This window comes from Chelonoidis abingdonii, chromosome 14 (genome assembly GCF_003597395.2).
Source record: "Chelonoidis abingdonii isolate Lonesome George chromosome 14, CheloAbing_2.0, whole genome shotgun sequence".
In the NCBI taxonomy this organism is placed as follows: Eukaryota; Metazoa; Chordata; order Testudines; family Testudinidae; genus Chelonoidis; species Chelonoidis abingdonii.
In genome coordinates, this window is record NC_133782.1 from 10,624,126 (window position 1) to 10,638,448 (window position 14,323).

Sequence of the window (14,323 nt, forward strand, 5' to 3'; positions counted from 1 at the left end):
ACAAATTCCAGGAGGGTCAAGGAAAATGTACTTCTCAAAGTCTGGAAGGTTCCACAAGATTCTACAAAGGTCCAAAACATTCTAGGAGGTTAGTGAAAAATGAATCCACGTATGGAATTACCGAAACATTTTACTTCAAACATTTATTTTCCCTGTGATTGCTAACAATAAAAAGAGCATCCTAGGCAGTCACCTACCCCTAAATCTGACCCTGACTGCAGGCTCTGGTTGAAGGGAAGATTGTGTGACAGAGCTAGCCAGGCTGGCTTTATGGCCCGTAGGAATTCCCCTCCATCAGGAGATTACCTAGCTGCCCTCGTTAAGGCAGTTTTTCTCTGCCTGAACTTCCCGTTTCTGACTGAGACTGAGAGTTTGGCCATAAAGGTTCTCTTCTTAAAGGACTGGCTTCACCTGACATTAGTCTGCATGCCTCTGAGTTAGCAGAGCTGGTCCTGTGGGCAAATGAACTTGTACAGGGAAGGGAGTGTTAGGAACTGAGACTGAGTGTTTGCTTTGGGTGATTGTCCCCCAGGGCTGCTGCCAGGTTGTGCCACAGCAACAAGAAGGTTCAGTGCAGGCTGAAAGCAGGAGGCCTGGTCACAGTGGGAAGCAGGATGAAACCAGACACATTCACAATAAATAAATGGGGGCAAGGCAGACATGGAGCCTTGATGACCAAAGGGATCTGACTTGAGGGGAGGGAAGAGAGAAATGGAGGAACAGGCCTGGCCCAAGGCACTGCACCACTGCAAGCTAGTCCTGTTCCTGGTTATACAGCAGCAGAATGGAGTGAGGGTGCTCAAATGAATAGAACTGGGGAAGGGTTATCTAATCTGCCTTCTGCAGACCAACCTACCTATGCAGCATATCTTCTTTAAATGTAATCACCATGCAGCCCTTTCTGCATGGGGACTTGTATTACTTATATATGTTTCTATGGTTACATGTTTGAGTTACATCTGTTAAAGTGCACTCCAAAAAGCAAGATCAGATACTCTTTGATTAAGATCATCACATTGAAATATTTATGTGGACTCAAGCATCAAATTATTGACCTGCTTCTGTGGTTAGTCTTTGCACTCCCTAGGGCATGTGTAAATTGTGTATACATTACAGACAATAAATCAACGTGGATTTCAGAGACCAAGGCTGTGGATTTAATGGGCACAGAGGATCCACTGCATTATTATTTAAACTCTTGCTAGATAAGACGCAATATGAGGCCCTCACATTTCGCTTTACTTACTTATTGGTATTTATAAGGCAGACGTGATTAGAGAACGCAGGATAATTAATTCTAGATATTACCTTGCACTTTGAAAAACCACAATCTGGCAAGGAACAATTGACTGAAGGCTCTAAATAAATAAATTGTTTAACCCATTAACTGCAGCATTAATACACCAATCTGGAACAAACTCTCAAAGCTAAAGGTTGTAGAAAAATATTATAGTCACTTAACTAATGACAAAGGTAAACAATTATTAACTCCTAAAAAAAAAAATCTATCATCACTTAGATAACTCATTACATGTTCAAATTACTGCACAAATAATAATTGACCCATTAATCCTAAAAAATCTTAATTTCTATCTAGAGCCTGATTTTGAAATATTAGGCATTTGATTAATCTAATTCGTATATGAAATCAAATGACTGTGCATTTGCAATTTAAGTGTGGGTTTGTGTACCATTTGTGCAATCAAGCTTTGTGCCTAACTTGTTTAAAAGCCAGGCTCCTGATGATTAATTTTTCAATAACTTGTTCCTATTTAAAGGTTTCAAACAGTAAAATTCCAGAGAAGACAAATGAATCCTCAACCCCTCTACAGTCTAACCCAGTTAATATCAGTATGTGAGATCAATGCTGATCACTCTGTCTCCTTTGCTACTAAAGTCAAGTTAAGCAGCATCCTACACTCCAACACCTGTTTCATTTTAATTACATGTTTTGTAATGCTTTCCATACAGGATCAAGTATGCTATATATATGTCTACATCCTTAATGATTCATGGCAATTTTTCCTCACCGTTAGGTGGCCTGTGATTGAAAATTGGAACCAGATTGTTGCACAGAAGAGGCTCTGTTAAAATGAGTTTCTAATTGCAAAAGTGTTAGAATTAATCAACTGGTGTTTGTACATAGTTTTATTAAACCACTGTTGGATCAGATCCCTGAAACTGAAATACAAAATCTTGTCATATATTTAAATCTAACAAGTGATGCCAAACCCAAGATGTAGGGCCAGTTTCTGGCCGTGACTGGCTAATGAACCATGTATCTACCTTATTCAGTGGTGGAACCTCACATGGATTAAGCCCAATAATACATGGTCACAAGAACACAATTGCTGCTAATGTTTAGAGGAATTTAAACTACTCAGCAGAACTCCCTAGAATGCATCCTTGTTTAAGTTTAACAGAGTACAGAGATGAGGATGAAAAATGCTTAATTTCAGGCACCTTGTCCCAGCAAATGGTCAGCTTTGCCCTTCGTACCCACCTAGGTGTAAGAAATGGTCAAGTAGTTTACAAAATGGGCTTTGCAAAGGTGGTTCTGAAAGAGGAAAACAAAAACATCAGCAACAACATTAGATGCTGGAATTCACTGGGGAAAACTTGGTCCGGTGTATAATATAGTATTGTATTGCAGTAGTAGCCCCAGTTATGGATCAGGATTCCATTGTGCTAGGTGCTGTACAAACATATATACATGCACATTTAAAGAAACATGGTACTTAGCTTTAATAAATGTCTGAAATTCCATTTTCCCCATTGCCCATTTTAAATTCCTGTTTCTAATCATTTGCCTTTCAAAATTCAATTTATTCTAACTTTCATTTTTGACTTTTATGCCCTATATGTCATCAAATGAAAATCAGGATTAAAATATGTAACTTCAAAAAAAAAATATTTGAAATATCATGGAGTCAAGTATTTTAAGGGGTTAAAGATGCAATGAATGTAAATAGTAGCTTTAGGGAACATTGCTTTTTTTTTTTTTTTTTTTTTTTTTTTAATATAAACACATTTCACAAAGTGATACAGCTCCCTTGCAGCTTGGGTATGAAACTTTCATTCTGTTATGTTCTCTCTCACATGGGATCTGATCCCGAGATACTTTGCGTGAGATTGATCCAATGCCCTTTGAATTGCAACTCTTATTATGTTATCAATAGTGCTTGCCGGTTTCTTATTTTCAAGCAGATGCAATAATATTGAGCAGAGGCTGAATCTGTAGATAGAGTTTTAACAAATAAAAAGTTTGCAGTTGGCTTTTCCCAGCTCTAATTTTCCTTGTGGTGTGGGATCAACAACTTGTTCACAAACATACCTGCCCATGAATGTTCATGGACTTCTCTGATGCTGAATCAGACTCTTGGGAGCAGATGCCATAAATTCTTCTTTCATAACTAATCAAATCTTCTCGACCTTTTATCAATCATGCTGGAAATCACAGAACCAGAAAATGTAGTGTGTGTGTGTAATGTATATATAATATATGTGTGTGTGTGAGAGAGAGAGAGATCAGTGTTGAGTGTTTTTCTTTTCTTTTCCTCACTCCTCCCCCTCAGCACCATTTCTCTCTTACAAGTTATGTATTTGTGGGTTACAAACATAGACCAGAGTCATCAGATACCTAAGCACGTCATTAATTTTCCTTGTGTGAGTAGTCCCATTCGATGTGAGGATGATCTTGTGTTTTAGGCACTGTACTAAGACTCAGGAAACCAGGCTTCCTTTCCCAGCTCTACCACAGACTGCCTCTGAGACCTTGGGCAAATGGCTTAATCTCTCTGGAACTCAGTTTCCCATCTGTAAAATGCAGGAACGGCTTTATTTATTCCGCCCTTTGGGCTGTCTTTAGATTGCAACTACTTATGGCAGGGACTGTCTCTTACTATGTGTTTGTACAGTACCTGGACAATCAGTCTTCTCTTGGTTGAGGCACTAGTGTAATATAGCAAAGAGTCCCGTGGCACCTTATAGACTAACAGACATATTGGAGCATGAGCTTTCGTGGGTGAATACTCACGTCGTTGGATGCATGTGTATTCACCCACGAAAGCTCATGCTCCAATACGTCTGTTAGTCTGTAAGGTGCCACGGGACTCTTTGCTGCTTTTACAGATCCAGACTAACATGGCTACCCCTCTGATAATAGTATAATATAATTAACACCACCAATGAGAGTAGTTGTGTCTGCAGGATGTGGCCCCAAATCATCTGATTTTTGCAGCTTTGACCATTCCCTATTATGATGCATGGAAACATTTTGACGTGTTCAAGTAGGGGAACAGACAGAAAAGCTCTTTGTAGGGGACTACACAGGAGAGGCCAGTAATTCCTTGAGTGTGATGTATGTGATTATTGCAGCTTTGAAAGAAAAGGGGCTTTTATCTGATATTCATTTTGAAGCTTGTCTGTTAAGATTCGGGTTAAGAACTTATTTTCATTGAAACATGTAAATGTAGTAGCTAGACATCCTCTGCATCTCTTCGTCATCACTGACTGCTTTTGAAAACACCATGCATTGTTTTTAGTGTGTAATGCCATCCGTGCTGCCTTTGGCATCAATGCCATAATACTGAAGCTGCAGCTGAGAGGTAAAGGAAAAGAAAGCCACTTGTATGCCCATGACTGAGTTCATTCTTATGGTGCATGGAGAAGGCAGCAACTGGAACAAGGAGAGATTTAATATTCAAAAGGCACTCACACTGGTTTTTTGCCAAAATCAAATCTGAACCAACAAAGGAAACAAATGATGTTAGAGCTCAAAATTACTAGCCCAGTTGCCTAAAAACAACGTTTTTTTTTTCACCCCTATGTGATGGGCCTGGATTGAGCTACCTAGTCCAATCTCAGACACCCACATTTGGGCCCAATCCTATGCTCCACATGCTTTGCTTGCAAGAGAGTGGTCAAAGTGGGGGTAACTGAGCCAAGAAACAGCATGCTCAGTGCCTGCATGGGGTCGGGGTTGGGGAATACATACTTTCAGCAGCACTCTGTCCAGTCTTCCTTCTGTTACTGAAAAATTTGGTTGTGATATAAAGGAAAAGGTGTGGGGGTGACTGAAAATAGAGGCTCGTCAAGGGTCACTACAGATGCAGAGGGCTCCACAGAAGCAAACAAATCATAAAACAATATCACAACTATTTTCATGAGGCTATTGTGTGTGCTGAGCTAACATTTGAAACTCTGGTTACCAGCAATGATATGATACAGCATTTCCACATCTTGGATATCAAGTTTTAAATGTATTAAATAGCTACTCCATAATCTTCAAATTACTGGCGAATTTGGGATTAGAATAAAAGAGGAATGTAAAACACATTTCTTACATGCAGTTCTATATTTCACTTACAAAACACTAGACTTCTCTAATATCTGCCTAACTGCCTGATGTTCCAACTCCAGAAACCGTTCCAGCATGGATAAGTTTTAAAATAACAAACCCCATGAATAATATATATTCATCAATCTCATTCAACTGCTGTACAAGCAACATTAAGACGTCCAAGTCTACAGCTTCCACCCCGTTCTGACTTGACTCCTTAAGTATGAGTTAGGTGAGGATAAAAAAAACTGGATAGTGGGCATTAAACAGAGGTCTTGAGTTAAGGGTATCTATTCATGCAAACCAGCAAGGAGGAGCTCTTCAGGATTCTCTAGGGGGAGCTGGATTTTAAAATGAGTGTATTAATAAGCTAGATGCAGAGGGAATATGTGATTATAAAATATGCAGATAAATTACTATCATGCATATTTTTACTCGTGTGTAAAGCCCTATGAAGATTTGTACTCTGGGCATAGTTCCACTGGCTTCAAATGCAGGAATAAAAGAGAGGTGCAGTAGAAAATCTTTGTAGGTGTGGTCCCTAAACTCAGTGGTATGGTTAAAACACATGGGCATGTGGGTGAGTTCCAGAAGAACATTTGTAGTCTAGGTGAAAGGACTCTGAGTTGAATCATGAAATTTCACACATCTAAAAATTGTGTGCCAATAAACTGAAGTAAAGATGTTGCCCAAGCAGTTTAATTTCGATGGGAATGAATTAGTAACTGGAGGGAAAGGATATTTTGACAGGGACATTTTCAGTTCAGTGGACAGTGACAATGAAGAAGGCTAAAATGTTGGCCTATATTGAAGGGCATGTTGCTTTCCAAAGAAACAATCTTTACAGGCCTCTTGTTTCACCACATCTGGAGCAAAGGGTCCAGTTTTTGCCAATTTAATTGATGAAAAATATAGATAAGGTGGAAGGAGTACAATGCAGGGCAAAGAAACAAAAGTAATAGAATGCACTGGCTCATGGAAACCTGATAAAACAGCGATCATTGAGCTTGGTGGGAAGGCAATTAATAGTTGACTGAAGTATTTAAATTGTAAATTAGCTGTGATTTATGACCATTGTAACCTATTCGAAAATCTATTTGACGTGTTGGACAGATCAGAATTTGACCTAAATGGTCCCTGGTGTAAGGGACTGTCGTGCCAGCCACAGATCTGGCACAGCACTATGCGCTAACTTCCCATCCCTGACACACTCACCCTCCCATAGATTTTGATTGGTCTTCAGCACATGTTTAATGTTAACCTAAAACATTCTCCAATTCTTCCAGGCTCGTCAAAATGAATTTGGAGGAACAAATCAGAACAGCAATGAATGTTAACCTAAAACCTGAGCACTCTGCATCAATCCAGAAGAGGCCAAGGGAATCCACAGTAGGGTTGTAAAAGGAAGTGCAATGGCATATCCAGTGTATGTTATGCTTATAAAAACAGACAGACAGATGATGAGTATCCCTGTACTGGCTATTGTTTCCTCCTGACTTTCCCTAACGAGTTGGTTGAGTTATAGCTGATGTCCTAATGTTTTCCATTGTGTTGTGCTGAGTAGTAATAAATGCCTCCCTCTTCCAAAAGAGACAACATAAAAAGAGCAAAAAATCTAGTTTCTCTCACCTTTTGAGCAGTCTGGCAAAGTAACTGCCTAACTTCACGAAGGTCTCTTGCCACAGCATCTTCTGAATGATGACAGGTGATAAAAGAAAACAATGAGGAGTACAAGAGGTTGTATTGTAGACTTTCTAATGGATCTCCCTCCAATCCCAGCCTTAATGTTGATCACATCAGTTGCTTTTATTTATGTGGCTGGACCAACTTTTGGCATGCACACAACTGTGCATATCTGGAACACAGATGTTCCATATATAGTGAGATTTTGGACACATCAACATGAGTTATTGTGCAACTGGAAGAATTCACCATGTCTACTGGCTAAGAGTTTTCAACAGGCTCAGTGCTTGAGCCTACAGCACTGTTTTATATTGACATGTACGAGGCATATCTCTTCCACACCTAGAACTCAGGAATCTGATGCGCTGAGCTGACACAGAAGCTGAGAGATCCAACACTACTGTTAGTTCTACAATAGCTCCTTGGTTTTCCACTGGAGGAAGGGTAAGTACAATGGACTGTTAGTGGGATGGATCAATAGTATCTGTTACTGAAGAAGAACATTGTGTCAATTCTGAAAAAGAATTCTTTAGCTTGGTAGTTTTGTAAGTGATGCCTTGCATAATAGTGCCTTTCTACAAATTTAAGTTTCTTTCATTTTGTAGCACCCATAGTCCCTGCATCTAAATTCTTGGGTGGGTAGACTCTCATTTTATTATAGTTGTCTGTCTTTCTTCACTAGTTAAGCTTTGACATTAATTTGCTCTCTCTTTCTGTGAAGTTCCATTTTTAATGATCTAAGACCCAAATGAGACTATCAGTTTCTCCTATTCCCTTGGATTGCTGGAAATGTACAATGAAGGAGCTATTTCAGCTTCACCATCTGTTTGAGACACAATTGCAGGATCTTAAGATCTGGTTTGTGTCTGAAATTCCAGACTTCTTCTATGGCCTCTTTCTCCCAAACATTTTTTTGGGAGGGGGAGGGGGGAATGGGTGTAAGCCACTCTAAATGACTTATAGGATTGCTTCAGAGTCACTGTTGTCACCATCTTTCCCTGTGTGATTCTATCTTCTGTGACTCAAATCAAATTTTCCTCACTATTTATCTTCTCTTGAGCAAGGGTGTTTCACCATAGTGTTTTTGACAGCTTTCAACTTAGGTTATAATTAAGTGCGGTCTACTTAAATGCCCCTGAAGTTGCAACAGGCTATGTAGTTTTTCCTTAATGTTCTAAACACTTTTGTAGAATTCTGCCCTGTTTAAACATCTACTGGTCTTATGGTTGAAAACACCTGTCATATGAGGATCTGAAAACCTAATGGGTAATGGTGGTGAGGGTGGTCCTTCTCTATCTGATGCACTGCTCCAGCACTGAGCATGCTGCATTAACAAACAAAACTCTCTTTCTGAATGAGATCATGGTGCAGATGTGTTCTGTACATAATATTAATAGGGTGGACTGGATCCCAGGAATCTTAGTGTAAGGAAGCTCCATGTGAAGTTAGAGGAATTTCTATGGGCCTCCCAAGTTTAGAATGTGCTCCTAATCACCTGGCCCTTTCATTCCTTACTCAGCAAAAAAGTCCTACTGATCTTAATGGGACAACATAGACTCATAACCATGATGGTCCCTTCTGCCTTAAAGTTTATCAGTCTGACCACGTGCATGTTGCAGGCCATAGAACCTCACCCACCCACACATGCAATAGGCCCATAAGCTCTGGATGAGTTACTAAAGTCCTCCCATCTTGACTGAAAGACTTCAAGTTGCAAAGAATCCACCAGTTACTCTAGTACAAACCAGCAAGTGACCAGTGCCTCAGACATGGCTGAGTGAAGATTGACAGATCAGGCCCTAAATTTGCAATATTGTATTCATTCTCACCAGGGCAGAGAAACTCACCAGCTTTAGAGAATCTAGTCGCTTGAGCTCACTGGTGGTACAAGAGTTCACTGAATCTCAACCCAAAATACATTTATTTTATCGTGAAAAAGAAAATTCAAATACAGATGGCTCCAAAAGAACAATCCATCACTCTTACCAACACTACTTGCAGCATTCCTTACATTTAAACTTGTTAAACGACCCACTGCAGCTGGGAAATGTCCACTTGGTAATGATGCCCACTGCAGACAAAACCTACACTTCATTCTCAGACCATATGCTAAAAGATCACTGCAAGGAGCTGTTATTCATTAAAGGCATGTGAAGGGTCTAATTATTAGCAGATTTGTAGGCCTGTTATTTAGTAACACATGTTACTGTTAAGCCTGTTGTCTACATGTACTGAACATCATGTATTTTATTTGCTGTAGGATCATTTTATAATATGCTGTTAATATATCATTTTAAAAACAATCTTACAAAGCAGATTTTGGAACAGAATTTAGCACTGGCCTGTGCATTTGCTGTAATTTTGTAGTAAATCAAGGTAATAACTTTTCATTTGTACAGAGAATACTGTATAATAAAAACCCCACTATAAATATGGGCCTGATTTTTGTCAGAGATAATGAGCAATTGCGACTCAAATGGCAACAGCCAGACTTGTGGGTACTCAGCACTTCTGAAAATCAAGTTCTGAATGTATTTGCACAAGCAAGTTCTCTTAGTATCTGCATGGAGTCTGGCCAGTTCGGTACTTTAGATGTCCCTTCCTCATACAGGAAGAAGGAGCTTGTTTTTTAACCACATAAAGAAAAAATGGATAACTTATCCCAGACCTGGGGAAATCTTTTGGAGGATTTGGCTCCAAGTAGTATCCCAGCACAAAAAGACAAGACTTCAGTTCCAACTAGATGTTTCCTAACATACGGCAAAAGACTTTCAGCACAATCTGTTCATAGGAAAGCCCCTGAGTCTGCCATTTGACTTGTCCAAACCAGCCAGAAGGAGATCTAGTCTAGTGATTACCTGAAGCATTCCAGGCTCTTGTCCCAGCTGAGTCACGTATTCGCTATATGACTTGGGCAACTATATAACCTTGCGGTGCCTCATTTAACTTGGCTGTAAAATTAGGCAAAAAGCAGGAGCTCACTGAAGAACTGATATTGCCTCTGCATCTTCTCATGTCAGTGTCACTGCATGTACTCCTGGCTAAGGATGGGACAAAAACCACTCATACCGGGACTTGATAGATCAAGAGGAGGGATACGCAACTTGCTTAAACAAAGGCCGTGCCTACATGGGGGAAAGGAAACTCTAGAAAACACATTAACTAATATCTGTTACCACATTTTCTATCATGATACATTTTTCCAGTGTAGGCCCAGCCAAATAAATGTTGGAGCAGAAGGCCGCTCAACCCTCCAGTTCAATTAAATCCAAGTATTTGTGCCCCCCCCCCCCAAAAATTGAATACTCAGTGTCCCACCGCCAAGAAAAAAAGCAGTGGAACACAACCACAAGGTCAGGGTGACAGCGTTTCAGTACTGACCTCAGTAAGGGTTTGATCCAAGAACAAAATCTGTATGCCAGGTGCTGAAGGAAAGCCTGTTTGTGCCTAACATACTGGATTTTTTTTCCCCTACAATTCATCCTTGAATAAATGTTACCCTTGTGCTTTTGCCAAGGTCAGTGATGTGATATGGGTTATCTTCCTTTATAAAAGCCATTTAGTTAGGTTAACTGCCCAATTACATGGATAACTGCTCTCTTTAAGCATCATCCTCTAACTCTTATTAGATCACAACCCCCTTAATACATTCAAAGAGTACTTCACACCCATGCTGATTACTTTTTGTGTACGTGATTTATGTTGTGATGCTAGCTTGCCATGCATATCTTAAAATCATATTTATGTAAACACTGTAAATTATTTCATAGAATTCTGCTTTGCTATTGGCATAGTTTGTCTGTATAACTTGAGGTATAAATAATGTCTCTTTTGGCCTGAGTTTTTAACTAAGCCACTACTTTTAAACTAGGAAACTCCTTTGAAATACAGTTCAGAAACCGAAAAGTTGAAATTAGGTTCTATTCCTCTGTTGTCTAAAGCAAGGCTTAAATGGAAGCAGGATTGGGATGTAAATGTAAACATTACATTGTAGAATGATCAGGTCTAAGTTATTTTGACTGTGTGTGTTTTGGTTTTATAACTAAACATAAAACCAAATTATAATTATTTCTATTAGCAACAAAGTAAGATGAAAATGTAACTATGTAGGATGACAGCTAATTCATAGGTTGGCATAAATTATGCTTAAATCTTTGAAATACGGAGACAAAAACAATTTGTCCACAAATTAGATGGCAAAAAATGTTGTAATTTTGCAGGTAAAGCAATACTAGAACTGAAAACATTAGATGTTTACCATTCTTACATTCTAAGACAGTCACCTACAGTCACACTATTTAGTACTGGTCTACCCAATGTTTACCAAACAATGTAACTGTTTGCTAACAAAATCCATATCTGTAAATTACATGAAAAAATAAAATTTAGGTAGGGTTTCCTTAATCTACATAATAGAAGAATATACACAGGCTGTAGGTATTGTTGCCTTTTGTTTCCTTTTATAATGCTTTTGCAGTATATTTTTTGGAGAGGGGGAGATTTTTTTGCATACTTTGTGCAGCAGCTGCCATGCCACTGGGATGTTTGGTCTTAAATTATGGAATTTTCATTGAAGAAAATGTGCTGTTAATAATACCTCTTTTCAAAAATGCATGTGTTTATTTTCCCTTATATCAAATAGATTTTAAAAATTAGATTGTCTGTTACATTTGCTGTTTCCACATGGATTGATTGTTTTGAAATATACAAGAAAGAGCTGAAATTAGATTGTATGCATATAATTTTCCTTTCACTAGTCACTTTTGCCTCCAGAAATCAAATAGCAGAAGCATAGATTCCTCGCTTTCAGTCAGCATTGTCCCTTAAGCAGAAAGTCTAGCACTTCATGTTAGAGGCATCCTTTGTTCCCTTTACATGAGGTATGGCCACAATTGGGCATCAGAGAAATCTTCTATCGTTTTCATTAATTTCATTATTTTATCTTGTTGCAGAGCTACAAAGATGTTCAGAATTGTTTGATAAGGAAAACGAATCAAACTTAAAATTGTCATAATTATTAACGTATAGTCTGCTTCTCTGGGAATGATTTTGGCAAGCAGACCCATCAAAGAAGGCTGGGAGCGTTTAATCACAATCTGCAAAAGAGGGACTAAGGCCTGATCTAAAACCCATTTAATTCAAGATGCACTTCTCTCCTGGCTTCCTTTAGCTTTGGGTTCAGACCTTGAGTTCTATGTTTAGAATTCAATATATTGGGCCACTAGGATTTACCCATCTTTCATTGTCTCAGGGTGGTAAAAACCACACAGCTTACCCTGTTTTGTTTAATCATTCCATAATTCAGTAGCCCTCACAAAGAAACCTTACAGCTCATAAATGGTCCACTGTTTATATAAAGCCAGGGCAAATTGGAGCATGGCCTCTGCTTCTAGTTACTTGTTGTTGGGCCTTTCCTTGCAGTCACATCACACTCAAGCTATGTGGAGTTTTTGAGTTGACTAGAGGAAATCTTCGCCCAGCAGAGCCAACCTTTTCCTTATTCCAAAGGATCATCATCACTTTGATATTGGCACTTTGAAATGATACGGTCACCACTAAAGACACCCGTATTTAATGGAAGAACTATTCTTTCAGTCCTGACTGGATCCCTGCCCTGCTTGCCCCATGGCTTCCTTCTGGAAGAACTATTCTTTAAAGTGAAGCTAAGCTGAACATGTTTGTTAGCTGGTGCTGGTGAAATAATCTGTTTTCATTTATAAATAGAATAGTGTGATTGGATATTGGTACCTCAGTCCCCTCTGCCACTACACTTCATAAAAAGATTATACTTCTCTGTATGAAGTGAAAATTACCTTCGGGGGGGGGATTTAATTATTATTATTCTGCTTCCTCCTGTCTCCATGGTGATCCTATCCAAACAGCCTGTTCCCTTCTGTTGTATTGGACCTTCTTCTCCCCCTCCAGGCAGTAATAAATCAGCTATGCATAAGCCTGAATCGAAGTATTAATCATTGGCCTAGGTAGGAGTACTGCCTACTGCATTTAGTACTGTAGCTTCTAAATCCAGCCACTCCACCTTCCTCACTCCAGGGCCTCTCCTGGGTGCATGAAGGTCAGTCCTGGCTTCCTCCTGGCAGGGGAGCTCTGGCTGAGGGGAGGGGGAAAGAGTGTCAAGCCTCCTGTGCTAAAGCAGCTCTTGCAGCTCTCCCCAAGGCTGCCACCTGGGTGGGTCCACACAAGGGCGGTTATTGTGCTGAGAAATGCCTGCCAGCAGCCGATGCTGGGCTCCAGGTAGCTCTAGAGCTGCGGGCCCCGAGGTCCCTCTCCTATGCAGTCAGAGAGAGGTGGGGTGGGGGCAAGGCTCTGATCTCAGCCCCCTTTCTCCCTCCCCGCTGCACGCGGAGTTTGCAGGCAGTGGCGATGCCAGGCACCCGGGAGGCTCCGAGGCAACCCTGTTTGCAGCTAAGCCCCTGCATCATTTCAGGATTTACTGCGGGGAATATGCCCCTAATTTCCTGCCGTGCCTGGGCGGGCAGGTTTGCAGCAGATGGCAGCGGGACCCCTCTGCGCCCCCCCCCCTTTCCACTCCCACCTTCCCCCGGCTCTGTTGTGGGGGTGGGGGTGTTACCTGGGTTCTCTCCGGCTTCAGGGGCAGCGCAGGCAGCGCAGTCCGTGAGGATGCTGGGGTCACTCTGAGACCTGCCTCTGGGGAGAAAACAGCCAGTCCCTTCTTCCGCTGCAGCCATAGGTGGGGAGGGTCTCAGAGGCGAGGGGAGGACGAGGCGCTCATGGAACGGGAGGCGGCCAAGGTCACAATGGAGAAGCGGGGGATGGAGTCCAGAGCGCCAGCAGCTTCAGCCAGGCAGCCCCAGCCGCGGCAGCATCTTCCCCGGCCTCCTCCCGCCAGCTCCCGCCAGCGCTCCCCGCCTGCACCATCCAGCAGCCGCAGAGATGCCGCTAGTGCAGCGGGCGCCTGTCGCCACTCATTGGCGAACTTTCTCTCGGCGCCGCTCAGGGGGCTGCTTTCGTGCTGCCCCGGGGGGGGCTGGCATGAGCTGGGGCCGGGCTCCCCCCTCCCCCGTGCTCCCCCCTCGCCCCCTGCCACCCAATAACAAAATCTTCGCTCCTGCAATTGCTTAAATTCTGCTGCTCTTCTTAGAGCATCTGTATGGAAACATTGGGGATTCCCATTATGACGCCGCGAGAAGGGAGTGTGACATCACAGTGGGGTTGGGAGGGGGGCCACCTGCACTGCACAAAGGGAGGGCAGCAGCAGGTGTGCGCGGCTAGGGGGCCCGGGGGGGTGCAGGAAGCTGGGGGTCCTACTGTTACATCTGC

General features: G+C 41.4%; 1 protein-coding gene across 1 annotated transcript in view; it reads right to left on the reverse strand.

Annotated features, from left to right (window-relative positions):
• PHACTR3 (phosphatase and actin regulator 3) overlaps positions 1-14,032 on the reverse strand; it is a 159,968-nt gene extending 145,936 nt beyond the window's left edge. Inside the window, exon 1 of the mRNA XM_032782626.2 lies at positions 13,614-14,032. Within this exon, the coding sequence (XP_032638517.1) occupies positions 13,614-13,731 (118 nt within the window). The 5' untranslated portion in view covers positions 13,732-14,032. The remainder of the gene's footprint in view (positions 1-13,613) is intronic.
• Between the last annotated feature and the right edge of the window lie 291 nt (positions 14,033-14,323).